The sequence below is a fragment of the Penicillium cinerascens genome, assembly GCF_028974065.1.
Source record: "Penicillium cinerascens strain IBT 15544 chromosome Unknown contig_6_segment0_segment0, whole genome shotgun sequence".
Taxonomy (NCBI): domain Eukaryota; kingdom Fungi; phylum Ascomycota; class Eurotiomycetes; order Eurotiales; family Aspergillaceae; genus Penicillium; species Penicillium cinerascens.
Window position 1 is genome coordinate 1,777,560 of NW_026695295.1, and position 25,784 is coordinate 1,803,343.

At 50.0% G+C, this 25,784-nt stretch overlaps 12 protein-coding genes across 12 annotated transcripts; 6 read left to right on the plus strand and 6 right to left on the minus strand.

Annotated features, from left to right (window-relative positions):
- Positions 1–419: 419 nt before the first annotated feature.
- N7498_006652 (uncharacterized protein) lies at positions 420–1,391 on the plus strand (the record flags this gene model as incomplete). The annotated part of the gene is made up of 1 exon (XM_058453714.1): positions 420–1,391. The coding sequence occupies one exon, from the start codon at positions 420–422 to the stop codon at positions 1,389–1,391; it is 972 nt and encodes a 323-aa protein (XP_058307905.1).
- A 343-nt stretch (positions 1,392–1,734) lies between these two features.
- N7498_006653 (kinase-like domain-containing protein) lies at positions 1,735–3,086 on the minus strand (the record flags this gene model as incomplete). Its single annotated transcript, XM_058453715.1, has 6 exons — positions 1,735–1,920; positions 1,989–2,284; positions 2,343–2,502; positions 2,551–2,701; positions 2,739–2,881; positions 3,075–3,086. 6 exons carry the CDS (start codon positions 3,084–3,086, stop codon positions 1,735–1,737), a joined length of 948 nt encoding a protein of 315 aa, XP_058307906.1.
- Positions 3,087–3,129: 43 nt separating this feature from the next.
- N7498_006654 (phytanoyl-CoA dioxygenase family protein) lies at positions 3,130–4,027 on the minus strand (the record flags this gene model as incomplete). Its single annotated transcript, XM_058453716.1, has 2 exons — positions 3,130–3,684; positions 3,740–4,027. The coding sequence occupies 2 exons, from the start codon at positions 4,025–4,027 to the stop codon at positions 3,130–3,132; spliced, it is 843 nt and encodes a 280-aa protein (XP_058307907.1).
- A 480-nt stretch (positions 4,028–4,507) lies between these two features.
- N7498_006655 (uncharacterized protein) lies at positions 4,508–6,484 on the plus strand (the record flags this gene model as incomplete). Its single annotated transcript, XM_058453717.1, has 3 exons — positions 4,508–4,981; positions 5,033–5,192; positions 5,244–6,484. The coding sequence occupies 3 exons, from the start codon at positions 4,508–4,510 to the stop codon at positions 6,482–6,484; spliced, it is 1,875 nt and encodes a 624-aa protein (XP_058307908.1).
- Positions 6,485–6,491: 7 nt separating this feature from the next.
- On the minus strand, positions 6,492–8,546 carry N7498_006656 (fungal specific transcription factor domain-containing protein; the record flags this gene model as incomplete). The annotated part of the gene is made up of 4 exons (XM_058453718.1): positions 6,492–7,513; positions 7,561–8,216; positions 8,272–8,284; positions 8,408–8,546. 4 exons carry the CDS (start codon positions 8,544–8,546, stop codon positions 6,492–6,494), a joined length of 1,830 nt encoding a protein of 609 aa, XP_058307909.1.
- A 609-nt stretch (positions 8,547–9,155) lies between these two features.
- On the plus strand, positions 9,156–10,868 carry N7498_006657 (uncharacterized protein; the record flags this gene model as incomplete). The annotated part of the gene is made up of 6 exons (XM_058453719.1): positions 9,156–9,246; positions 9,293–9,577; positions 9,626–9,898; positions 9,948–10,074; positions 10,124–10,253; positions 10,305–10,868. The coding sequence occupies 6 exons, from the start codon at positions 9,156–9,158 to the stop codon at positions 10,866–10,868; spliced, it is 1,470 nt and encodes a 489-aa protein (XP_058307910.1).
- A 1,482-nt stretch (positions 10,869–12,350) lies between these two features.
- N7498_006658 (uncharacterized protein) lies at positions 12,351–14,057 on the plus strand (the record flags this gene model as incomplete). Its single annotated transcript, XM_058453720.1, has 2 exons — positions 12,351–12,555; positions 12,619–14,057. 2 exons carry the CDS (start codon positions 12,351–12,353, stop codon positions 14,055–14,057), a joined length of 1,644 nt encoding a protein of 547 aa, XP_058307911.1.
- A 236-nt stretch (positions 14,058–14,293) lies between these two features.
- Positions 14,294–15,023, minus strand: N7498_006659 (O-methyltransferase; the record flags this gene model as incomplete). The annotated part of the gene is made up of 2 exons (XM_058453721.1): positions 14,294–14,502; positions 14,558–15,023. 2 exons carry the CDS (start codon positions 15,021–15,023, stop codon positions 14,294–14,296), a joined length of 675 nt encoding a protein of 224 aa, XP_058307912.1.
- Positions 15,024–16,238: 1,215 nt separating this feature from the next.
- On the minus strand, positions 16,239–18,813 carry hxB (putative molybdenum cofactor sulfurase protein (HxB); the record flags this gene model as incomplete). The annotated part of the gene is made up of 2 exons (XM_058453722.1): positions 16,239–18,649; positions 18,711–18,813. The coding sequence occupies 2 exons, from the start codon at positions 18,811–18,813 to the stop codon at positions 16,239–16,241; spliced, it is 2,514 nt and encodes an 837-aa protein (XP_058307913.1).
- A 1,554-nt stretch (positions 18,814–20,367) lies between these two features.
- On the minus strand, positions 20,368–21,306 carry N7498_006661 (mitochondrial 54S ribosomal protein mL59; the record flags this gene model as incomplete). Its single annotated transcript, XM_058453723.1, has 2 exons — positions 20,368–20,701; positions 20,755–21,306. The coding sequence occupies 2 exons, from the start codon at positions 21,304–21,306 to the stop codon at positions 20,660–20,662; spliced, it is 594 nt and encodes a 197-aa protein (XP_058307914.1). The 3' UTR covers positions 20,368–20,659.
- Positions 21,307–21,559: 253 nt separating this feature from the next.
- On the plus strand, positions 21,560–23,918 carry N7498_006662 (putative mRNA splicing protein (Prp39); the record flags this gene model as incomplete). The annotated part of the gene is made up of 4 exons (XM_058453724.1): positions 21,560–21,628; positions 21,688–21,903; positions 21,982–22,085; positions 22,550–23,918. 4 exons carry the CDS (start codon positions 21,560–21,562, stop codon positions 23,916–23,918), a joined length of 1,758 nt encoding a protein of 585 aa, XP_058307915.1.
- A 1,387-nt stretch (positions 23,919–25,305) lies between these two features.
- N7498_006663 (valyl-trna synthetase) lies at positions 25,306–25,667 on the plus strand (the record flags this gene model as incomplete). The annotated part of the gene is made up of 3 exons (XM_058453725.1): positions 25,306–25,336; positions 25,389–25,538; positions 25,609–25,667. 3 exons carry the CDS (start codon positions 25,306–25,308, stop codon positions 25,665–25,667), a joined length of 240 nt encoding a protein of 79 aa, XP_058307916.1.
- Positions 25,668–25,784: the final 117 nt, after the last annotated feature.

A 25,784-nucleotide genomic window follows, 5' to 3' on the forward strand; every position in this document is an offset into this window, starting at 1 on the left:
GCTACATCTTGTCTCCAATTAGAACTTCAATTTTCCAACCCGACTCTCACTTCCTATCTCAAGGAGATTAATAGCATACTAGAAGACCGGAATTGATATTATTAGACAGGAAGACTACACAACATGTTTTGTAGTCTGCTAGTCTTCGCCTTGCACTACTTGCTATTTATACCCCACCCTCCAGCCTACCTGAGCCAAGATCCCTTCAAAGGGGTTGGCCTTACCCGATCTGGAGGACATGCAGACTGTGATCAATTATCCTGGCACCGATTTTGTATATCTGTGAAGTATATCATGCACACTCGGGTACAATGTCATGAACAAAGAGCAACGGGAGCGGCGATAACGCTCCCCCCGCACCTCCTCTCAACACTCGTTAACATGACTCGCGGGGCAGCCTCGACCATCCAACCCTCAAGATGAATGTCACGAAACACCCACGAGACAATCCACCATTAGAAGAGCTATCGGACGTGATTCAGAAATCACTCGAGGCCAGCTTCGCTAATGCCACTACCAGCGTCGTGCAGTGTCCGGATCTGCGCCAGCCACCCTTCAACCTTGCTGCGCCAGGTCTCTCGGGTAAACCATGCATTGCAGATATCGGCGGACAGCCCAATCTCTTTCCAACACCCAATGTCAATGCAAAATATTCTCTTCTATCTCTGGCGAAGGACATGCAAATGTCACCTACGGAAGGGTTTCTTCTCGGCGCCGGAGCGGCTCCATTTCATGACATTGGCCACAACGCCGAACTGGCACCCAATATATCGTGGAAATCCAAAACAGAATCACCAGGTTTCAACGATATTACCTCGATAAGTATAAACAATGAGACTCGTGTCATTCAAGTCGGCCAAGATGGTACCCAGTCGTGCGAAAGAAGCCCAAGTGCAAATTGTGCCTTGATGATGAATCTCTACGGATCCAACGGGAACACCGGACCAGTCCTAAAAATCACCGCGAAAGCACGCACCGGTGAACTGAATTTCACAAACTGCATCCGCTTGAGTCTACGCGATTTCTACGGCGACTCAAGACCGATTAGCCTCGGCGGTGCATTCCTGTTGAAGTCCGGAAAAGCCAAGTTCCATGTCATGCCTGATTTCCCTGATCCGGATAACCTACCATTCCGCGATCGTACTCAATTGGAGAAGGAGTGGCTCACATATCATGTTTTTGATGCTCCGGTGGTGTGTTTGACTGTCATGCATAGTGCTGATCCCGAGGGGCTGCGGTTGAGGATGGAGCATACGCATTGCTTTGATGCTGATGGGAATCGAAAGGGGGGACATTATCACTATGATGTCGCAGATGGAGGGGATGTGGAGTATGAAGCGTACTTGCATCCTGCTTCCATCCTTTATCGCATTGATCAACCGATGGCCTAGCTTCGAGTTGTATGCTTAACACATGCGATATGCGTCCATATAAACCAGGAAAAGTTGATCTCGTAACTCGGTCCCATTCACAGGCAAAGCCGCTACAGAATTTTATTCTTTTAATTACAAATACTTGTGTATCCATTCGTCCTTCCCTAGCTCCTTAGCGGAGCTACGCTTGCCAGGCTCCCACTGTAGCATTTTTCGCATTAGGCATAAAAAAGCCTCTCTCTCCTCTTCTCCCTCGAGAGTAGTTTCCCGCTCCTCAAGCGGAACCTGATCCTTTAATAAATTTTTAGTGCGAAAGTCACCTAGAGAGTCGTACATAGTTAGCGGATTTTGATACCAGAGTTTACAAGAAGCTTGACGTGCCTTCCTCTAAGAAAAATATGTCTCTTAGCTCTCCTTGGGTAAGAAGACTAGGCGGCGGGGGACCAAGAAGATTTATCATGTCAGCCAGGTGGGCTCGACTTCGGTACGTCTGAAATTCGGGGTCTTGGTCGGTGAACAAGGAACCGCCTTCGTAAATGTCCCAAATCTATGACCTAGCTTTTAGCAAGTTTCGTACCATAATACTCAGGCTCTTTATCATCCCATGCATTCCACATTCCATATATCGACGCTGTACGTCCACGGAACTCCTAGAATCTCTTCCGGTGCTCGATAGATATTAGGTTGAATGAATTCTGTGTGGTTTTGGTTACCGAGCACGGCCGAACCAAAATCGCATAGGACTGGGGCACCCAAATCATTCGGCATCCTGAGATCCCGGGACATGTAGATTGTTCGCCCGTTCATGTCTACCTCCTTCCTCGGAACAGGGCGTTGAAGCTCCTTCTCTTCGAAGTCGCTAAAGACAGAATCATCGTTGATGCCGAGCATGATATTATCGGCCTTTATATCTAATAGAAAATAGGTAAGTAAATTATAGAATTAGGGGAGATAGATCGGGCTACAAACCAATATATATGATCTGGCACTCCGTATGTAGATAATCCAACGCCAAAAACAGGCGCCGAAGTACAAACGCTACGATCGCTGAAGGCAACCTCTCTACCGGGTTGCGGCGTAAGAAAGTCAAAACACTGTCCCATAATGGGGGATGCACAAGGCGTCGGTGCTGGCCTTCAGGCCCATCGATTTAAAAAGTATCAAGTAACGTTCTGACGGCGTCACGACCGGGATGGCCTTTTGGAGATTGCTCCATGTGTCTATATATCTTGAGCTCATCATCCACTAGCTGGCCCATAAATGAAGCCTGGACGAAGATTTTGAGCATAACATAACGATGGCCACTATAATTGTCGTAGATAAGTATACTAGATCCGAGTTGTTGTTAATCAAGAGAGATCTCACTTCATGTCCCGTGCAAGCCACGCAGTTGAGGTAGATCCAAAACCCAATTTGCCTACGACTTGATATTGCTCCTTGATGATTTCTCCTATTCGAGTAGGATAATACCGGGAAGCGATATAGAATCGATATAGGGCGCAATTCAGCTCAAATAATTATAAATCTTCAAAAATTGATCCTCCCCGCAACCATTGGCCCTGTGCACACCAGGCCTCACGAGTACGTACTGTAGAAAGACAAGTAACGAGCTCCCGCTATATGATTGGCTCTGTTTGAAGATATCTGCATTTGATTACAAGCGTACCTTCACGTGTACAATAGATATTTCTGCACAAATACGGTTAAATGCATGTTGTTGAACGATGAGATACTAAAATCCTCGTAATAGCACCGCTCACGACTGCCCAGCAACAACCGCGGGAGTAGAAACACTCGCGTTTTCATCCATGCGCGTAAAGGGCGCCGCAAAGCCATAAGTCCTGTATCCGGCCGAGTAATCCTTCCCTTCCACACGCTCATGCTCGGGCGGGAAGTTCTCGATCCTATGCTTGTAATACCTCTCCCTCAAATCCAACCCATCACTCTTAGAGTGGAAAGTAGCATATAGGCTCGACCGACTCTTCTCCGTCTTGTTTTCGGCAGACCTGTGCGCGAGATGCGAGCCGAAAACCAACATGTCGCCAGCCTCCAGTGGTATGGAGAGCCATTCGTGAGTGTTTTCCCACTCGGGCTTGATACATCCGTGCTTGGCAAACTCGATTTCCATTTTGTGAGAGCCTGGAACGACTTCCAGACAGCCGTTTTCGATTGTTGCGGCGTCGATGGCTATGTTGGCGGTGACGTGCTCAATGCGCCCGATATGGTCGTAGGCTGGGGCATCCAGGTGAGCTTGGAAGCCATTGCCGTGGGGTTGTTTGTAGTTGATTTTGTCTTTGAAGAGGAGCATGTCCTGTCGTTTTCTTAGAAATTGTTCCAGTTCCATGTTTGGTTAGGAATTGACTTACGTCGCCGGACACGGCCTTGAGGATTTGACCCAGTTTCTCGCCGCATACGAGGTCCTTGTACTGGGGGTGGAAGTCAATGAAGCGTTCGGTGCGCATGAGCTGGCGCTCGCCATTGATGTTGATCTCGTCGTATGGCATCCATTTGCCCTTGACACGAGGCCAGGCCTTGATTTCTTCGGTCCATTGTTTCAGGGCTGTTGGGTCCACGAGTTGATGCTCGTGTGCGCGCAAAAGGAGAAAGCCATTTTTGTGGTAAGAAGCCACTTGCTCTGGGGTGAGGGGATTCATGCTGGGGATGGATTAATAAGAAAGGTTGAATTGTAAAAAAAAATCATCTCAGATGCGCGGGTGCTAAAGTGAGTTAAATATACAGCTTCAGGTCTCGGGGTCTTACTCCACAACCCTTGAAATAAGGACACTCCGACAAATTGATCCACAATTCTCCTGTCAGAGCCCCATCGGCGTTTCCGTGCAGCGCCGTCACTGAACAATCAGCCAGTGTCGATTTAGTGATTCAGCACGGACCGCCGGGCTTCGTGCCGGAGATCTGCGCGTTCCAAGGTTGGCTTTGACCCGCGCTGAATCACGGCGCTGCACCGTGCACGTGGGCAGGTGGTTTGTTTTACTAACGGACTTCGTGCCTTGAGCTAATCATGGACTGTTTATTTGAGCGGATCTAGTTACTCGCAAAGGAAAGGGCTGTTATCCCAAGAACAAATTCAAAAAAACTATCGGCAACTACGTCCCGCTGAGACCGAATTCGCCACTATGAACCTCAAAATGCCATCCATTCAGTACGATCAGCCACTTGAATCCGTCCAAGAGCATGCTAGATCAACAATCAAATCACTCTTCGCCTTTCTCCACGCCCAAGGCCAAGGAGACTACCTCGGTGAGCGAGTAACACAACTCGAGCATTCACTGCAATGCGCCCATCTGGCGACCGAGTCCGCAGAATACGGACACGATATTGAAGTAATCCTGGCTGCACTTCTGCACGATGTCGGACGCTTCATTCCGGCCGCAGAGAAAATGGGCAAGATGGTTACTCCCGACGGGCAATACATTGGCCGACAGAGCCATGAGATCCTGGGCGAGTCTTATCTGCGTTCAATCGGATTCAGCGAGAGAGTATGCCAGCTGGTTGGTTCGCATGTCATGGCAAAGAGATATTTGGTTGCTACCGATCAGACCTACCATGATGGACTTAGTGAGACTAGTAAGCGCACTTTGCGCTTCCAGGTATGGCCATATTCTATGGACGAGATAGGATAAAAGGCTAACGCGAGACAGGGCGGAGGGTTCACTGAAGACCAGATTACAGAGGCACGAAAGGATCCGTGGCTTGAAGCCAAGTTGGCCGTGAGACGATGGGATGACTTGGCCAAAAAGCCAGATTTGATTGTACCCCCGCTGGAAGTGTACGAAGAGATGGCTTACGAATGCCTTTTGGGTAAGCACCGAAAGACCTTTCAAAAATGGCTCTTACTAACGTGATTATGAGAATCCCGGTCTAAATTTCGATTGCACTCGAAAGAATACCGCATTCCAACTCAGCCAACCGTGGTGATTTGTATCGACGGATTCGACCCCGAGTATTTGCAATCCGGCTTTGAAAGAGGTCTTCTGCCCAATTTCAAGAAACTTGTCGATGGTGGATTCCATGCGACTGCTAAAAGCTGTATGCCTTCGTTCACCAATCCGAACAATGTCTCCATCATCACTGGTGCGCCGCCTTCGGTTCATGGGATTGCAGGGAACTTTTTCCTTGACCGAGAGACCGGTGAAACGAAGATGATCACAGATGATTCCCTGCTGAGAGGGTCTACCCTACTCGAGCAGATGTACCAGAGAGGCGTTCGTATTGCAGCTATTACTGCCAAGGACAAGCTGCGCAAGATCCTTGCCCACGGCTTGAACACCGGCGCTGTATGTTTCTCTGCAGAACGTGCGGCAGACTGCACATTTGAGGAGAACGGAATCACCGACGTTGAAGAGTGGCTTGGCCAGCCAGCCCCGAGCCAATACTCCGGCACATTATCTTTGTTCGTCCTGGATGCGGGTATCAAATTGCTGCAGGAAAAAAACTCGGACTTCTTGTACCTGACTCTGTCCGACTACATCCAGCACAAGTACGCACCTGGAAGCAAAGAGGCTGATGAATTCATGAGCGCTATTGACGCGCGGCTTGGTGCTCTCACCAATTTGGCACCAGTCGTTGGCGTCACTGGAGACCATGGAATGAGTCAAAAGTCGAATCTGGCTGGAGAGCCAAACGTGCTATTTCTCGAAGAAGCTCTGAACGACAACTTCGGCACCGATGCATCCAGGGTGATCTGCCCCATCACAGATCCGTTTGTCCGACATCACGGTGCACTCGGATCCTTTGTACGTGTCTATTTGAAAGATCTTGCACAGCTGGAGCCTATGCTCGCGCATTGCCGCTCACTTCCCGAGATCGAAGAAGCGCTGAGTGGGGAGAATGCCGCAAAGAAGTATGAAATGCCTCTAGATCGGGAAGGCGACATTGTGGTGATTTCCAAACCGCATGCCGTTATTGGAAGCAAGAAAGCCGACCATGATCTTTCAAAAGTGAAAGATCATCCTTTACGATCACACGGTGGTCTCAGCGAACAAGAGATTCCACTCATCATGACGAAACCGGTCCACCCATCCAAGATGGCTCCGGCAAAACAATGGAGGAACTACGACGTCTTTGATCTTGTGCTCAATTGGTCGTCATGATATTCGTCTAAACAGGTGGACCCAAAGGACGTCCTGAAGAACCAATCGATGTACTATAGTGAAGCCACCAGTCATCCACGTCAGGGAAGTTAGTCTGAAAATCAAAACTTGCCATGTTTCCCATCCAGGCTAGGTCAAGTTGTGCATGCGTATCCAGTAATGGAGAGGGCTGGTAGGCTGTCTGCTGGGTTGTCTGACCCGGGACCTGGCATCTAGCCAAGAGCCTTCCCAATCCCTCGGCGATGACAACGAGCAGATGCTGTCGGTGCATGGTCTGTGTAACCTCACATAAGGCAGAGACTGTCTGGGTAACGAGGGATAGAATCTTGGTTGTGTCAATCCTGATGACGGTCGCGTACTTGGTAGCAACCTTGAGTAAGAAGACTACTGCAAATGCAAGCATAGTGTCAAAGTATAACGGGAGACCGTTCATGAATGAGCGGAATTCGTCGTCGGATACAATCACACGTAGGATTGACATTGCAGATAAGACGCCGGTGTTGGCGATTTCTTCCAGTTCTGGTGTAAAACAAGCGCTCTCGGCGGCGGGAACCCCGCGGAATGCGTGCGAGCAAAGATAAAGCTTCGCGAAATGGAAGTGGAAACCCACGCCCTTGGCGGGATAATTTCCCACTCGTCGGTTTTCTTGAAAACTCTGGTGCCAGTCTGCAAACCATGTATCCAAGGCGATGGAGTATCGGCGGAGTTGGGGAATTGTTTGGGGAGGAATGGCCGTATCGACGTCTACGCCGAATGTATCATAGACTTGGGCCAGTAAAGACCACTCTTTCACTTGGCTAATCAACCTGGCATCGTCCTCGGTCGCATGCTCAGTGTCCAAAAGCCGGCTGGCAGAGTCGATGATGAAGCCTTCGCGTGACATTGGTGGTCTACCGTAGGCGACCGAGAAGTGGTGATCGCAAACATAGACCAGGTAATAGAGTCGGGCTTGACTGTAGCCCTCCCGGTCACCCTTCAAGGCTTTGTAGATCCCACTGTGGAGATTTATGTCGGACGCCACTCGCACAGCTGTTACCGTTAGCAGTGTTTTCGATATTGACTAGGACCAAACATACCATTTCCAATCAACGCCCAAGAGAGTTCATGCAGCCAGAATGCCCCAATACACAGTCCCCGAATATCGTCCTCATTGGCAGTCCTTGAAAACGTCTGCGTCGCAACTAAGCCTTTGTACTCCGCATAGCACGTCTCAAACAGATACCCCAAAGACGGTGAATGGAGAGAGCCGACGGTGCAGACCGCCGCCGTCAACAGTGGCGATGCAATTCGCACCGAGTTCAGGCTGATATGGTCGCCAAGAATGCGATACAAAAAATGATCCAATCGTAGATGGTAGGTGTCAAATAATGCCGATGCCTGTCGTAACGTAATCAACCCGGTCGATATCAGATCTGAGTGGCCTGACGTTGGCAAGCTACTCGGTAGCCCTGCTCGAACACTCTCCGAGACACATGAAGCCGGTATTGAACCAGGCCCGCCGTGGGGATCCATGACCACTTCCCAGGTCTGTGGTAGATCTCGGTTATCTCCTGTTTGAGATTTCGAGGTTGAGTCTAGGGCCTCGGCGTTGGCCATTTCCACCACAGGTGGACTTATAGAGTCCGCAAGTTCTTCAGATTGTGCCTGTAGCTCGGGCATGTCGATTTTTTTTGCGATCTTTGCGATTGATTCTTCCAAATTTTTGATTTTCAGAGATACCGCTCCTCTCCATCTACGGTTATTTAGCCTTTAGCCTAGCTGTTCAAGATATAGAATAGAATACTCACGTCACGTCTTCCTCTAACAATGTTTGCAGACTCCTGTTGACTGTGCAGGGTAAACCTCTCTTCTTGCATCGCGAGCATGGTGTCTGTCCCTCTCTCATATGACATTTGATCTAACTGGTATTAGCGGGGTTCTCACGGGACACGAGAGGAACAACCTTTTGCTTGCGACATGCCACACAGGCAGTGATCTTTCGAGTGATATCCGGCGGCTTACGATCACCGAAGGACTCCCGCAAAGCACTAACGGCCGGCGGTGATGGGAGCGACACATCCATCGTAGACCGCTATGTGGGCACCCGTCCGTCACTCTGTTGACACTCAGATCTGAGTCCCGTCCGGGCTCGACGTCGGCTAGTGTATCTGTAGATCTTCAAATCCGGACAAATCAGAATCAGGTCAACGAGTATGCAATCTAGAGCATCTAGACTCTCGATCCTGGAATCGCTGAAGGACTTCGCACCGAAGATATAGTCGGACGACGGAGAGAGGCCGACCGCACGTGGGGACGGGAGTGGCCAGCGCGCGTCCCCACACACGGCCGTCGCCCGTCGGGTGGCGGCTTTCATCGCGCGCGTTCCGTGCGTGCCCACAACGTGACGATGCTCGTCTTCCTCATTGCATATCGTCGAGCTTTGACTCGAGATATCGTTGAAGACGGATTGATACTTCCCTTCGCACGTTTGTGCGGTCTTTGTGCCGAGCAATCTATCAAGCTGCGACGCATCATCGCCTTGACGGAGTGATGATTGTGTATAAATTTCACGTAAACTCTTCTATACCGAAAAATCAGGATGCCTCACTGCGCAGAACTTCAGTCTCCAGCTTGTCCGAACAGTCCCTGATTTTAACATTTGCACTCACTAACTGAACCTTTTACTTCTTCGATGGCTTCTCTGGGGTCAAAGATCCGGTTTTTAATAACAGCCGGTGTTGGGTTCTTTGGCGATGGCTACTTGAACTTAACAATTGGACTTGGTATGTGAATATCCATCTTTTGAGGAACGAGACTAACAGTAAGCAGTCGTTCCTGTTTTGGGATACCTCTATTACCAAGATGGCAAGGTGCCCACCGTCGCCAGTGATGTGATCAAGGGTGGCCTCAGTCTGGGCATGGTCATTGGCCAGCTCATCTTTGGCGTACTCAGTGATGTCTGCGGTCGCCATACAATTTACGGGAAAGAGTTGATTCTCACGATTTTTGGAACATTAATGGTCATTCTGTTGCCATGGAAGGGAATGAGTGCCCATTCTGTGACGGCATGGGTAGCAGTATTCCGCGTTGTGACGGGTGTAGGAATCGGTGCCGGTGAGTATCTCATGTATAATCCCAGATGTCTCTACTGATGCATGACAGACTACCCCCTCTCCTCATCTTTGTCGGCAGAAAAGTCGCCCTTTGGTTCTCGTGCCACGCAAGTCCTGACGGTCTTCTCAAATATTGGCCTCGGAAACATTGTCGCCGGTATCGTCTTTCTCATTCTGCTCAAGGCCTTTGAAGGTTCTATTGCGGATAACCAGAATCATTTGGGATGGGTCTGGCGACTCCTGCTTGGCATCGGCATTGTACCGGCTGTCTTTACTCTCTATGCACGGTTGACCATCGCAGAGACTCTACCCTACAAACACTGTGAGGATGCCCCCAAAGACCAGCTCGAACTCTACTGACGTTTGAACAGATGTGTGCGATGAGTCCACCGGACAGAAGCGTGGCTTCAACAAGCAGTGGAAAGACTTCCGGGAATATTTCAGTCAATGGAAACACGCCAAAGTCCTCTTTGCAACGGCCGCTTCTTGGTTCCTCTTGTTAGTTCACGTTCTCTCCACAGCGCAATGATATGACTGACCATCCCAGTGACATCGCATACTACGGAATAAACCTCAACCAAAGTATCATCCTGGCTCGAATTGGATACGCCAAGGGGGCAACGCCCTTTCAGACTCTGTACAACACCGCCGTCGGGAATATCATCGTCCAGGCCGCTGTAAGTCAACAGTTGTTCCCCTCTCCAATCCAATATTAATAGGTGACATAGGGGTTTTGTCCCGGATTCTACGTCGGCATCTTCCTCCCCGACCGTATTGGTCGTGTCCGTCAACAACTCTACTCTTGCATTGCTGTTTGCATTTTATACGCGATCTGGGCTGGAATCAGTTCGCCCGGTGCCCATACTTCAACTGCCGGCCTCATGGTGATATTTACCATCTCTCAGTTCATGTTGACGGTCGGTCCGAACTGCACGACGTTCCTGATTCCGGCCGAGGTATTCCCAACACGCGTGCGTGGTACCGCTCACGGTATCTCCGCTGCAGCTGGGAAATGTGGTGCGATTCTCACGTCTTTTGCCTTTGGAACTGTCGAGGATGCTATTAGCTTGGAGGGTGTTTTGGGCTTGTTCTCGGGTGTGATGTTACTCACTGCATTGGTCACGCTGTTGATACCCGAGGCTAAGGGCCAGTCGCTTGAAGGTATTGAGAGCGGTGCTCTGTATGGTGACTATGACAATATTGAAAACAGCATCGACTCTTCGGTTACTGGCAGTGTAACCCAGATACACGTTAACACGGCTGGGAGCGGGTCCATTGACAAGGTGCTTTAGCTAAACTTTATTTAATTACAATATTGTGATTCATAGTTGAGGGAGTAATTGAATCCAAGTGTCAGTTTTCCCCTTTCAAAGTCTGAAAACCGACAACCATATCGGGTTCGCCGTGGCCCCCATTGACTGCGCTGTAATGCTGTAATCATTGGATAAAGCTCCGGAATGATTGAGTCAATAGCAACTGGGAAATAGCCCGGGTACCCTCCTTCCAGGACCTGAGAAATATTGCCATGATTGAAGGATATATCCATTGCAACTACCCAAGGCTCTTCGCTTACCACGGGTTCCAGGAGCGAGTCCTTGAGATTTGTGTGGACAACTAGAACCACAGTATTTGGCGCAGGTTATCCAGTGTAGCAGCTCGGAGGCGCTCTTGGGTCCACCCAGGTGGCACGAGGACATTTTCGACCCCGCTTGGAGAGATCTTGGCGCAGTGAAGACTCAGATCCTTCGGATAGGCCTTCAGAAGGGATTTTAAGGGCAACTCGTCGTGGCGACCCTCAGGGACTACCTAGGCCCAAACTGGTTAGCTGAACAAAGCTCAAAAGACCAATCATAGGGCCCTCTTATAGAGCGCGACATGTTGCGACACAATTCAATTTTTAGTTCGAGAAATCAGACGACATGTGCTTCTTCGTTCACTATTCCTTGCTCTGTCTGAGCGGAGATCGGACACGTCGTGGTATAAGAAAAATCTCGGAGGCTGGCGACTAGCGCGGAGGCTACTCATGCACCTCGGGATCTACCGTGGTTCCCCTTGCGCCCTACGGCACTTTCGATCCATAGGCTTAAGAATTTGGACTACAAACTACCAATTGATGGGAGATAAGAAACTGACATATATTCGCTTGGAGATAAGTACGATCAATCAGAACACTGATGCTCGCTGCTCAACGAAGACATAACTCAATCATTGTCGATGGACCACCCTCGTTATCTCAAAGACACTGGTGCCTATATGCCCCGTACATAATGGACCCATTGATAACTGACAGAGGCAGCTTACCCCGCGCGTACGTGATTCCATCTTATAATCGGATCCACCGAGGATCTTCAAGCTGGCCTCCAATCTGGGGGTACCGGCCCGGGTACCTGCCCGCACATCCCCCAGTTTCGTCATGGGAGCGCATATGGCCGCTAAGTTATACGCTCGGAGAGGTCCGTGGACGAACAAGCTCTTTAAGTTCAAGCTACATGGTCAATTGCCATCGATCATCGAGGTGCTCGTGGATGATCCTCCGTGGATTTCGCTCCAATTTGCTCTTTTTAGTCATAGATGTGGATCCGATAGGCGTCCACCGGCCCGGCGAGCTGCGATTGCGGAGACCCCAGATGACTCCCGAGGAAAAGGCGAGCTATTTTATAATTCTTTCCCCAGATTGTTACCGTACTTCCATTGAGACTCCCGATAAGCGGTCTAATTTGCTGTTAATCATTGTTGCGGTTCAATTGCCCTCCATACTTCCCCTACAGCCAGATATGAACCAAGACGACGAGGTTACCAGCGCACACAGCCATGGTGAAACTGAGAGCAAGAACATTAAGCAATCAAAAGACCAGCACGATGGTGCGACCAATGAATATGACTTCGACTCGGAGGAAAAACAAGTAATCGGTGAATCAGCCCCGTTGCCCGAATTGCAACGAAAGCTGAAGAGTCGTCACCTGTCCATGATCGCCATTGGTAAGAAAGCATCTTACTCTCTTCTTTGGATGGCTTGAGATTTCTGTTCTAACAAACTTCTAGGTGGCACAATCGGAACGGGTCTATTCATCGGCAGTGGAACAGCCATCGCCTACGCTGGGCCCGTTGGTGCATTGCTTGCATTCCTGTTCGTCGGAAGTATTGTATTTTCCGTCATGACAGCACTCGGAGAGGTTGCTACATTCCTACCCATCCCAGGAGCATTCGCCTCGTATGCCACGCGCCTGGTCGACCCCAGCCTAGGCTTCGCAATGGGTTGGATATACTGGTTCTCATGGGCGTCAACGTTCGCCCTCGAATTGACTGCCACCGGTCTCATCATCCAATACTGGGAGAACACGCTCCCCATCGCTGGATTCATCGCCCTTTTCTGGGTCATTATTATCGGTCTGAATATGTTGCCTGTCAGCTGCTACGGTGAGACAGAGTTCTGGCTATCAAGCGTCAAAGTCTTGACCGTGGTCGGGTTTATGATTTTCGCGATTTGCATGAATGCCGGTGTCGGCGATGAAGGCTATATTGGCTTCAAGTATTGGGTTAACCCAGGACCATTCAATGCCTACCTCCTTGAAGACCCTAACCAGGATGCTCTGGCTAAGTTCCTTGGTTTCTGGGCAGTTCTCATCAAGGCCGCTTTCTCGTACCAAGGCACGGAGCTCGTCGGTATTGCTGCCGGTGAGACGGAAAATCCTCGCAAGAGCGTGCCAAGCGCTATTCGGAAAACCTTCTTCCGTATTATTTTCTTCTTCGTGTTGACGATCTTCTTTATCGGAATCGTCGTGCCATCCGATGATAGCCGTCTCACGGCTAGCGAAGGCAGTGGAGCAAGTGCTAACAATGCAAACGCATCGCCCTTTGTGATCGCTGCTAATCGCGCCGGCGTTAAAGTTCTGCCCGGCATTATCAACGCCGTCTTGTTGACCGTGGTTCTTTCTGCTGCCAATTCCAATGTTTACAGTGGAAGTCGAATTCTGGTCGGCTTAGCCCACGAGGGCTTTGCGCCTCGCTTCTTTGTGAAAACAACTAAATGGGGAACCCCATACTACAGCGTCGGATTTACTGCTCTCTTCGGCCTGCTTGGCTTTTTGAACATCTCCAATGCGGGAGCTACGGTGTTCAACTGGCTGCTTCAGATTGCCGGTCTGGCCGGGTTGATTACGTGGTGCGCATTGAATGTGTGCCATTTGGGCTTCATGCGAGCAATGAAAGCACGGGGTCTTCCTCGCAGTATCCTGCCATACAAGGCTTTTTGGCAGCCTTACCTGTCATATTACGGCGTCTTCTTCAATGTCCTGATCATCTTCACTCAGGGTTTCACTGCTTTTGTTCCAGAGTTCAGCGTCACGGATTTCTTCATTAACTACCTCAGCCTCATTTTGTTTGCTGTTCTTTACATTGGTCACAAAGTTGCTTATCGTCAGCCGTTTGTGCACCCTCTGGAGGCTGATATTGATACTGGCCGAGTTGACCTCGATGATTAATGAACTATAGAAAGGATACATCTCAATATAACAGTCAATTGGTTTTATACTCAAGGACAATATGTAGCAACTAGGATGCTGCGTAGATCCCCGAGTCAAATTCACCCGATACTCTATATTCAGAGCCGATTGAGAAGAACCTTGCCGATTCATTCCAATTATAGCGGAGATATTCTATTCGCTGTCCTTGCCTGCATGTTGAAATGCCGATTCTAGCAGCCTGGTGCCGTCCTAGTCTAATTATCCGGGTGATAAACCATGAATTCCAAGCCCCCGGAGTACGGCATCGCCAGTCTTCGGAAACCGCTTCCTGGTGCGTCGGTATACGCGAACAGGTCGGCATAACTCAGGCTATTGTCGGTTGTGTTGTCCACGACGATTACCGCCCCAGGTCTCATGGACGGCTGGACCAATTTGAGCGCTGGAAGAGCAAGAGGTATCCAGACTGAGTATCATATAAGTGCCCTTCACGTTTTCGCGAGAAGGTAGAATTTACTTACTGTCCAGAAGCAAGAAATCCACTATGCCGAGATCCTTCTTCAATGTCTCCCGCAGATCGCCGAGTCGTAGGTCAATCACAGATTTGACGCTGTCTCCAGCCTGGGACCAGTGCTCGATCGCCTTGTTCGCCTTGTCTGGTTCATTCTCGGTTGCAATGACCTTGCCGGGCGATGAACCGGCTGTGTTCTGTGTAACGGCTAGCGCCAGATAGATGGTGCTCACACCGAAGCTGGTCCCTGCTTCAACAACTGTCTTTGCACCAATAGCACGCAGCATCTGATACACAAATTCACACTTGTCTTGGTCGAGTGCAATGAACTTGTCCTTCATTATATCGTCAAACTCGGGCGTGCAGCGCAGGGGCATTGGAGAAGGGAGATGCGACTCCTCCTCGAGGGATCGCGCATGCAGATCCTTTAACAGAGCATGAACGTGAGGAGGAGCAGCAACTGGTGATGGAGCCATGATGGTGATCTTCCTAAAGTCGTAGTTTCAGATCAGAGACATGAAAATTCCAGTACTCTGGGAAGCAGAACAATTGAGGATTTGTCGGGATTGGTAGTATAGAAAATAAGAGAGATAAATAAATGCCTAAGGGTCCCCATGCGGCAGGGCAGTCCTTAGGACAAATATTTGTAGAGAGAAATACTACCTCCCGTAGAGGTTGGCTACTACTGCGGCGTAGTAGCTTACCCCAGGAAGATGGATAAAGATAAAGATAAAGGTAGAGATAAAGGGTCTCTCTGGCCTGCCCTAATAGAGAGGAAGGGTAGTGAGGGGAGAATTGGGATGAAAGCTCTTCGGTCTGCCTTTATGAGAGAAAGGTAGTAAAAGGATAATTCAGGTGAAAGCTCTTGTTTTATTCAGTCTAGTTTTTAGGCCATATTTATAGACAGAAATATTCAGTTCATCTGAAATGAGTGTGCTAATAGCCCAAGGTAAGCGTGCTGTTTGCCTAAGGCTATAGACGGGTTAGGCCTAATAACCTCGGTTAGGTAGGCCAATGGAAAGAGAAAGCATAGTAAAGGCCGAAGTGAGGGGAAAGTGAGAGATAAATGAGAGATAATTAGAAGTTTAGATGAAGGCGGTGAGAGATGGCAGAACGGGAACATCAACTGGAACTTTCCATGTTGAATTGGAAGCTCTGGAAATCTGCATGTATGAATGCATGCACCTAAAATCCTGACAGGATTAGATCCGGGTTCAATAAGCGATATTTGTACTGTGTCTAGATTCCACGCAAGATGAAGAGTTCACGGATGTTTGAGTAACTAAAATCAAGGATACGAGCTGGTGACTCAAACAAACATTCCGCAGCGGAGACCTTCAGTGAGGGGTTCGCGGCCCCGGCCGTACGGCACTTCGGAGTTGCATCACAACTCCGATTGGAGATCGTCTACTTAGCTTTGGATCGGAAGATCCTATACAGTAAACTTTGGATGTACTCAGGTAAGTTGGTGTAAATTGTGATCAGACTGTTGAGAATTCCTGGAATAAATGGTTTGATTCGTATTCCCAATGATCCGAAAACGTGTCAATCAAGACTAAGAGTACATATATAACGAATATCCTGCACCCCAAAGATCATATATCCAAAAAAAAGAGGGTTCACTCGCCGATATCTGTACAGAAAAAAGCACGCTTAACACCATGAGCCATAGAAAATGAAAGTCAATGCAATCAGTCATCGTGGTATGTGGGCGTCACCACATCGCCCACCATGACCGTCCTGCGGTCCGGTTCCAGCTCGAAGCCCTCCATCTCCTCCCGTGACAGTGCTGCATATCTACCAAACGAAACCTTGCCCTCTATATTCCTCGTCTTTGCAAGCGTGGAAAACGGCTCGTTGCGTCGAGTTCCGGTGAACTGGTCAATGCAGACCATCTGGCAGCGCTGGCACGCGTCTAGCACGTCTATCCGAAGTTGGTCGGGCCCAATGCGAATATCTGACCAGTAATCCTCAGCGTATGGCTGCTCCGCATCTCCGAGTTGAGTCAGGCTTTCTGCGACGACGATATTACCTCGGAAGACGTCTGCGGCAACGGCCTTGCTGCCACCTGCACCGTGCTTTGTGTTGGCCTTGATGGTCTCATTCAGTCGGTTCACTGACGAGCGTGAGACAACCAAGATAGGCATTTCGTTGGCTAGAAGGAGAGGCTTTTGGCCAGTCTCCTGTGCAGGAGGTGGTAGGTCTGGCGGGAAGGAACCTGGCATAATGAACTTGCGGTACCTGCTCTTCCGGTTACCCGACAAGCGAGGCGGTCGTGAATACCGGTTGGCGGTTTGTGCTGGGAATCGCGCGAGTGTACAAGGGACGCCGAGGAAATCAGAAAAGAATGCGGACACCACTGGTGACGCATATGCGTGCAGAGATATCTGGTCACCGCATACGGTGGACTTCTTGCTAGAGTTTGAACAGAGGGAGGTCGAAATGAGACTGGTATCTTCCCAGTCTAGGGAGATCTCGAGACTCACTTGATCTGTCATGATGCCGCAGGTAATTCGGAGAACGCCACGATCAAGGTCAACGGATGGGCGGATGAGTGCCATGCGAGGGTACCGTTTCTGGTTCAAGACGGCGCCTGTGCCTTGGTGGATAAGACACCATTCACGGTCCCAGGCTAGTCCTTCTCGCTTTATCTCCCAACGCTTTCCCTCGGGGATCTTGAAGGCGCCACAGCTCTTGATGGGAAAGACTGAAAGACTTTCAACGTAGAAGTGCCGACCCATCACTTGGTTTTCCTCCAGAGGCGGGTTCAGTGCGACAATGGGAGGGGTTTTCTCAACATAGAATTCCTCGATGAAGTCGACCAAGGAATCGATATCTTTCATGTTTGTCATTGCACCCAGGCTGACTCGCAAAATGCCAGTTGGCCGCCCCTCGATTATATCATGGTCATCACCGCAGCGCAGCCCCGTGGAGTAATGGCGACGCAGTTCGGCACCTGTCCATCCAAGAGATGATGCAGTTCCTCCAGGATTACAAACAGTCCCGGATCGCATTTGAATGTTCTGCACTGTAGCCAATTTTTCCACTTCTGTCTTCGGGATCCATTCCCCAAGGCTATTCCGAAGATTGAAGGCAACAATTGGGCCTTGTGTTTGAGGACACCCGTAGACTGAATTTAGCTGGTAGATCTGACAAACTTTCGTGTCGTTCCAATGCTTCAATACAGAGATTCGGTCATAGAGGCGTTTGGCCAGACATGCAGTATGTGCGGAAATATTGGCCATCGAGCCATATAACCGTTGATGAGTGTCGAGGGCCGCATCCAAAGCAATGATGCTGTGGAATGGAAGTGTTCCATCTTCAAGACGTTCGTGGATCGAGCTTTCCTTTTTCGCATGCCACTGTAAACCATGTGCAAGGACCATGTCAACGGTTCCACCGCCGAAGAACCGGCGTCTCTCAAAGACGTGAGCTGCACTCTTCTTGACGATCAAAGCTCCCAGATCAGGGAACCCGAAGACCTTGTAGAAGCTGAGCGCTGTGAAATCTGGAGCTGCTTCCACGGATCCCAGGTCCAACGGAGCTGTTGATACAAGGGAGGCTGCATCGAGAAGAGTGAAAACATTACCTCCGCCGTCACTTGCGGCCGAACGGATCTGCTCACACCATCTACGTGGGAGGCGGCGACCATTCATGTTTGACTGGGCCGGAAAGGCAAAGAGCCTCGGCGCCTTGGTCTGATTGCTGGCTAGCTCAGAAATCCAAGCATCCACCTCAGCATCACTTTGGAAGCATTGATGGCCCATATCCGCTAATTCTCGCACACCGACGATACTGGTATGGGCGTCGACATGATAGCCATACCAGAAACCGCGGTGGTCGGAATCTCGAAAGGAATCGGCGACGAGCTTGATGGCCGCGGTTGCATTTGCCACAAAGACTAGGTCGAACTCTTCCGGGTCGGCGTTGAAGAAGCGCAGGACCCGCAGCCTTATATCGTCTGTCCGTTGCGTGGAAAGCTGCGACGACAGAGACAATGAGTGAGGGTTTCCATATAGATTTGAAATCATGTGCCGCGAGAAAGTCTCGATCATGGATTTGGCATAGGGTGTTGTCCCCGCATGGTCGAGGTATGTTGTCTCTGTCGCGCAACGAGTCATGATCAGTCTGGAAGTGAATTATTTCGAAAAGGGGCGAAATACCATTCATTAAAGGATATTCCTGCTCGCGAATTGTATCAACGTCTGCAGAGTATCCCCGGCCATATCCAGCTGGAGGATTCTCTGCATTGGCGATCCCCTCCATGTTTGACGGAAGGGATGGCTACGGTGCGAATCGAGTATTGAAGAGACGGGCAGTCGAAAAATCCCGGTAGGTCCAATCGGATCAATGATGAAATTGGTCGATCCCAGGCAGCACGTCAACTATACTGCAGGACCTCCACTTCTTAGAGTCAAATGAGTCCCCAGCAGCAGTGGAGATTCTAACCAAAGCAACCAGTTAGTCTCACGTTTGACATGAATACCAAAAGCGAGTATCGACACGGCAATCTCGAAATAGACTGCATGTACAACTTGAGACCATATAAAACGGTTTCGAAAGGAGGAGGGGAGAGTACAGCAGATAAGACGGATAACTATAATGTGTCGGAGCTTACCGAAGAAGGCTGTCAACAGCTTGGGGTTTGGTGTGAAGCCCGCGTCCAAGCGAGCGGCTGTTGATCGATGAAAGTATGAATTTGATGACCCACTGGACTCTCCATTGCTCTTTATAGATTGCAATCGAGGTGACGACGGTTGTGAAATCAAGATCCCCCGGCGCATTCAGTGGCAATATCTCGATCGGGGGCTCATCATGTGACATGGACCCAACAAAGCGCTCGCGTGCACGCAGATTCGCCTGCGCACACGCCCGGGGTCTGGCTCGACCGGGTATGTCCATGCATCTCTGCGACGTGTGTGGTTCGCTGGGTTGCGGGGAGGCGGGCGAGTGCGGACGAGTCCGCGCTGCTCGGCCACTCACGAGAGGGGTTGATAACCGATGGATCCGGTAGATATAGACAATACCCTGTCTATAGCATTAAAAGACTGAGTGTTCGGCGTCCAACTGGGATCAAAAGGTTTGTGAGCATTTGTCAATATCACAATATATTACGCAGGCGATTCGTCAGATGAGACTCAAGCGTAAAACAGTCAAGCCACCCTGCAGAGGATCGGCGGAGCCTACCTGCGCTAGAGCTCGTCATATTTGACTTCGGTCCCCTCATCAGCTTACAATCTCATGTCAGTATAGATTCGCTCAAAATAAGTTCATCACTGGGGCCATTTCCCCCAGAAGCCACGACGTCTCTGGAGATCTGCCGCCAAAGAAAAAAAAAAAAAAAAAAAAAAAAAGTAAGACGATTCGAATAAAACATCATCTCGAAGAAGAAAAATATCAATAATTCGTATGGAACCAGAGATGATCGCCTAAGAGGATTGGCTGGATTGTCTATAACCAGTGATTGTATAGTAGCTCTAAAGACTTGCTTCATGCTCATACGTTCGCTCCGTATTCTCCAACAGTTTCGTGAAATGTCCCGAGCTACTTGAGTAGATATCGCTTTACCATTGTCAGCATTTTTGATAGTCTCAATGATAATAGCAGATCGAACGCCTTCAAAGTGAGCCTTGTGACAACAGATGCTGCATCTCAACCACGAGGCCCTCTTTGCGATTGCATCGTGCATATGCCCCTGCAGTATTTCATGTTCATCGGCTTGATATTAGGCCGGCTTCGGGGTGTATCCAGTTGCAATATGCTCTTATTTATATATACTTTCAAAGCGATTTGGTGAACGAGCCCGCTATTTATCGAAACTGCATCAAAATTTTCTTGGTTGTATTCACACGATGACAAGATGACCTGACCAAGGTGTCTCGGAGATCATCGGGCTCCGCGCCCACGCTTGCATAGTATTGTACAGATGATGTCAAAAATAATCAAAGAAACTCCCATTCCCAAACCCCTGCAAATGATTCATACAAATGCTTCCACCGAGGGGACGCCGAGTAAGCCGGTGGAGCGCTGGTGTCGAACGGAAAGCGACAAGAGCGGATCGAGTAGCGATGCGAATATACGAGAGAAAACAGGTTCACTTGAATTGACCCGTTTACCGCTTGGGCCACTGTCTCCAGCCACGACCGTGACCTCTCTGTGATATAACGTTAGCTCCCTTCTAGTCAATAGGGCTTGCAAGATACTCACCTGCTTCCACTGGCGGATCATCTCCGGCATCTCCACCATAGCCTTGCGACGGTCCTCGAGGCGAGCCTCCATAGTCCGCTCCCACTTGTGACCCTTGACCTTCTGGCCGATACCGGTTCCCTTAATGCGCAGACCACGTTCTGCCAAGCGAGCGGCCTTATACTCTGTGGATTTGATGCTAGGAGGCAGAAGGGGCTCGACGTTGTATTTGATGGCCAGCTTCACTAGGTCAGCCTGCTGCCGCAGGCCATACCGCGGCCCAATCCACTGGCGCTTTCCGGAGACGACGACCTTCCGCGGCAGGAATGGGTTCCAAATTTTGCGGTCATCTTGCAGAAGAGCCCGCGCGGAAGACTCCTGCAAGTTCTCACGGTGGGCACCCTTGGCATCACGGTCGGGGGTGTAGGGCGAGGGAAGAGTTTGTTCGGGGTTGGTCTCCGGGGGGGTTGGACGCGACGCGACAAGGGCGGAATATATTTGGGGTGGGTAGCGAGCAAAGAAGTTGCGGAGGCGAGTGGGCAACAGGCCCACTGATGTCGGATTGACAGACATGGTGGCCGGAAGAGAGTGAATGACCGGATGTTTTGTGTCGATAAAAGTTGAAGAGCTAAAACCGTACCGGCAGTATATTCCTCACCGCTTCAGGCCGGGTTTCCCAACTCGTCGATTCGGCTTTTCAGTTTCGCTTTCAACATCCCCTTGCTCCATTGTTACCTGCACCGCACCCTATCCATAGTCGCCGTTGTCTCTTATATCCTCCAGGACACCCCTTTTCGTGCGCGCATCCTCCAGAACATCTGCCACCATGGCGGACTACCAGTATGGCGGTACCGAAGAGGAGAATGCGGAGCTGAGAACGCTCGAGGCTGAGCTAGTATGTCTGAAGCGCGCCATCTGATCTGGTTCAAAAACTATTTGCTGACGTTTTCATAGATCGAAGACCCCGATAACTTCGAGACGTGGGAGAAGCTCGTGCGCGGCGCCGAAGCCCTCGAGGGCGGAATCAACCGCAACTCCAGTCCCCAAGCCATCACCACCGTGCGCAACTGTTACGATCGCTTCCTCGCCAAATTCCCGCTTCTATTCGGATATTGGAAGAAGTACGCCGACCTGGAGTTTTCGATCACGGGCACTGAAGCCGCAGAGATGGTATGGACATCACTTTCCCCAATCCTGCGCGGCCTTGCGCATTTCCCTAGCGAAGTTACTAACATTGTCTTGATTCAGGTTTATGAAAGAGGCATTGCTAGTATTTCGCCGTCAGTCGACCTGTGGACTAACTACTGCTCATTCAAAGCTGAGACCTCTCACGACGCCGACATCATCCGAGAGTAAGTAGTACAACATCACTTTCCTTCCCTTTCCCTGTAACCTTTAGCAATCCCAGCTCGCGAAATCCCCTGTGGTTCCCATGGTATAATCGGATATGTGTCGGTCCAGCAGTTGCATTGATGATGGGTGAGAGACCGTTACCTTCCCACCCGAACTCGAGTGGAGTTTACTTCTCACCCATGGCTCATTCAGGCTGCTTTCCTTACCCACCTGACCAAAGACACCATTTTCCTTCTTCTTGCCCGGACCCTGCTAGACAAAGCCTCATCCGGGGGCCTCCTTTGACCCTGCGCACGGAGCATCAGCTACCTTCCCCATAGCTTGCTCATTGTTTTTTGAACTGTCACCCACGACAGAGTCGACCACTTATGTTTGCCACGTCATTTCTTCCTTCCTCTCATACCTCCTTTTGCTCCCTTCCCCTTTGGAGACTCTTGTGATGCTGACGTGAATATTTGAACAGTCTTTTTGAGCGTGGCGCCAGCAGTGTCGGCCTCGACTTCCTTGCGCATCCTTTCTGGGACAAGTACATTGAGTTTGAAGAGCGTGTCGAGGCTCAGGACAAGATCCTTGCCATCCTGGGTCGGATTATTCACATTCCGATGCACCAATACGCGCGTTACTTCGAACGTTATCGTCAGCTGGCTCAGACTCGTCCTCTGGTTGAGTTGGCACCGGCCGAAACCATGGCACAATTCCGTGCCGAGATTGAGGCCGCCTCTGCCCACGCCCAACCGGGCGCAAAAGCCGAGGCCGAGATCGAGCGTGATCTCCGACTGCGCGTTGATAACTACCATCTGGAGGTTTTCTCCAAGACCCAAACGGAGACCACTAAGCGCTGGACCTTTGAGTCGGAAATTAAGCGGCCATACTTCCATGTCACGGAGTTGGATGAGAGCCAGCTGACGAACTGGAAGAAGTATCTCGATTTTGAAGAATCGGAAGGCGAGTACTCCCGCATTCAGTTCTTGTACGAGCGCTGCCTTGTCACATGTGCCCACTATGATGAGTTCTGGCTTCGCTATGCCCGATGGATGGCTGCTCAGGCAGGCAAGGAAGAAGAGGTGCGCATCATCTACCAGCGTGCCAGCTACCTTTACGTCCCTATCGCCAACCCGACTGTTCGCCTGCACTATGCCTACTTTGAGGAAATGTCCGGACGAGCTGATGTAGCCAAGGATATTCACGGTGCTATTTTGTTCAGCTTGCCCAGCCACGTCGAGACCATCATCTCTTTGGCTAATCTGTCCCGCCGCCTTGGCGGTCTTGGTGCAGCCATCGAGGTCTATAAGACTCAGTTGAATTCCCCCGAAGTTGAGATGGCCACCAAGGCCGCCCTTGTCGCCGAATGGGCTCGTCTCTTGTGGAAGATCAAGGGCGCTCCGGAGGACGCTCGCAAGGTGTTCCAGGAGAACCAACAGTACTACCTCGACAGCCGGCCATTCTGGACCAGCTACCTCATTTTCGAGATCGAGCAGCCCACCAGTGCTGACACTGAATCTACTCAATACGACCGTATCAAGCAGGTCATCTCTGATGTCCGCTCCAAGAGTACCCTTCTTCCCGATGTGGTCAAGGAGCTCGTGCAGATCTACATGGCGTATCTTTTGGAGCGTGGCACCAAGGATACTGCTAAGGAGTATATGACCCTGGACCGCGAGGTTCACGGCCCGCCGTCAGTCTCTGCTTGGGCTAGAGCCACCCCTGTAATGCCTGCGCCCGCTGATGGGCAACTCGCAGCCGTCCCGGTGGTACCCACTCCTGACCCGGCTGCCTCAGCAGCCTATGCCTACTACCAGCAAAGTAACGGCGTCCCCACTGCCCAGGTCTAGTCTCACTGACCCAAGCAGCCGGCGGCTGCACGCTTCGTCATGTTTTCGTTATGAATATTCTCGTCCCGATAGGCTCCCCTACTGGGGGCCTTCCTCGTTTTTGATTCACCTGGGTGGGTGTCTTTCTTCCGATGTAGCATCATATTCGTGCCTATACCAGGCATTGCGTTTCTCCTGCAGGTTTGTTAGCGTTTTCGATGCGTCCAGGGCCACTACCTATTGGACATTGTTCGGGCTGCTCTTTCTTTTTATCCCGCGTCCCGTACTTGATCGGGGCATGGAGATCCACCAGGATCATTGTATTCTAGATGCCCTATCCTATCTAAGCTTTTGAAGCATATTCTTTCCAACAAGAATATCATTCTCCGCATTTCTAGTAGTTGGATCAGAGTAGAAGCTTGAGTCAGGAAAAATGGGGATTTCCATTGTAATAATAAAGAGAGGTAGAAAACTTGATCCTGCCCGTCCGTTTCTGGTTTACTGTCCCGCCCAGGTTCGCCTTCCATGCCGGAACATGGAGATGCTTTTTCAACCCCTAATCACATGATATCGTAAATAAACACGTTATGTACCTACTCGTAATAATATCAGATCCTCTTTATAGATTGCAAGTCAGATACAAGTGCCTAAGATTAGAAGCCTAGAACTCCTAGAAGGTTTTACGCAAACGCAGCAAACAGCGCAAACACAGCAACATCTGAACTGGCAGTTGCTTTATTACAGCACTTGGGTGCTTCCTTAGGGTCTATCTAGAGTCAAGTTTAACAGGCAAGTAAGGCTTAACAGTAGGCTTTGTTTCGGGATCTGCATTTTTGCTCATCATCATGCTGCGGTTTCGGATCTTATTAGATACCAGTGATGACTGGCTAATGCCTTGCTGTAAGCCTCAGAAAATATCAGGAAGTCAAGACCTTCTTGGAGTATCAATGACAAAGAAGTGAACTTCGCAGCAAGTTGGCTTTGAAGAATCATCCGAAGGGGAGAACTTATACAGCGCACGGCCCTGGCCATCGGCTGCTCTCGCCACTGACATTTAGCTTTCGGTCGGGCGCCTAGGGAAGATTCGGAACATCTCTAGAGAGCTTTCTTTGCTTCAGCACAAAGGGTCTAAAGAAAAGAAAAGTGATTGTAGCGTTGCCGTAACTTGCTAATCATTCACTAGTGATATATTCTCTTTACGTTGCCAATCGGTACAACCTTCTAGATAAAGACAGATATAGATACTATACGTATGGCGGTTCCCGCCGAAGCCCGCTCAACCTCAAATCAGGTTTATAAATGGCGTCACTATCACCAAGAAGGTTTTAGGGAAGCATATATATAAAGGCCACTTCACTCAACTTCTAGTGGGACATTTTTTCCAGTCCTGATCTCATCGCTTAACACGATGGCTCAAAACTCCGCTTCTCATAATCCGAGTATGCATCTATATGATTCCCGCTCGACCAAGACATACTGAAGCCCTAATAGTCGGTGTTTCGTTTGGTAATCTGACGGACCCACCACCACCGGTTGATGATGATACGAAGACGAAGATTTCCGAAGCCGCAAAGAAGGATCCGACGGGCCAGAGTGTAGGGGGTCCGGGTAAAGACGATTTGGAAAAATCGGAAGAGACCTGTACATAAGCCCACTATTTGAGCGGTCGCCTTCCAAGGCTAACGGTTGCTGACAATATAACAATATTTAGTGGATCATGAGCGTCAGCGCGCCGAGACATCGACCAAGTTCGCCCAGGCAAACCATTAATTCTTTTCTTCTTCCAATTTCTGCCATTCAAACGGCCTTTACTTACGCGTGTCGATTTCGGTCTCGAGATATATGGACGACCGGAAGTGATCAATCAGGGATGGGTGCCCACATTTG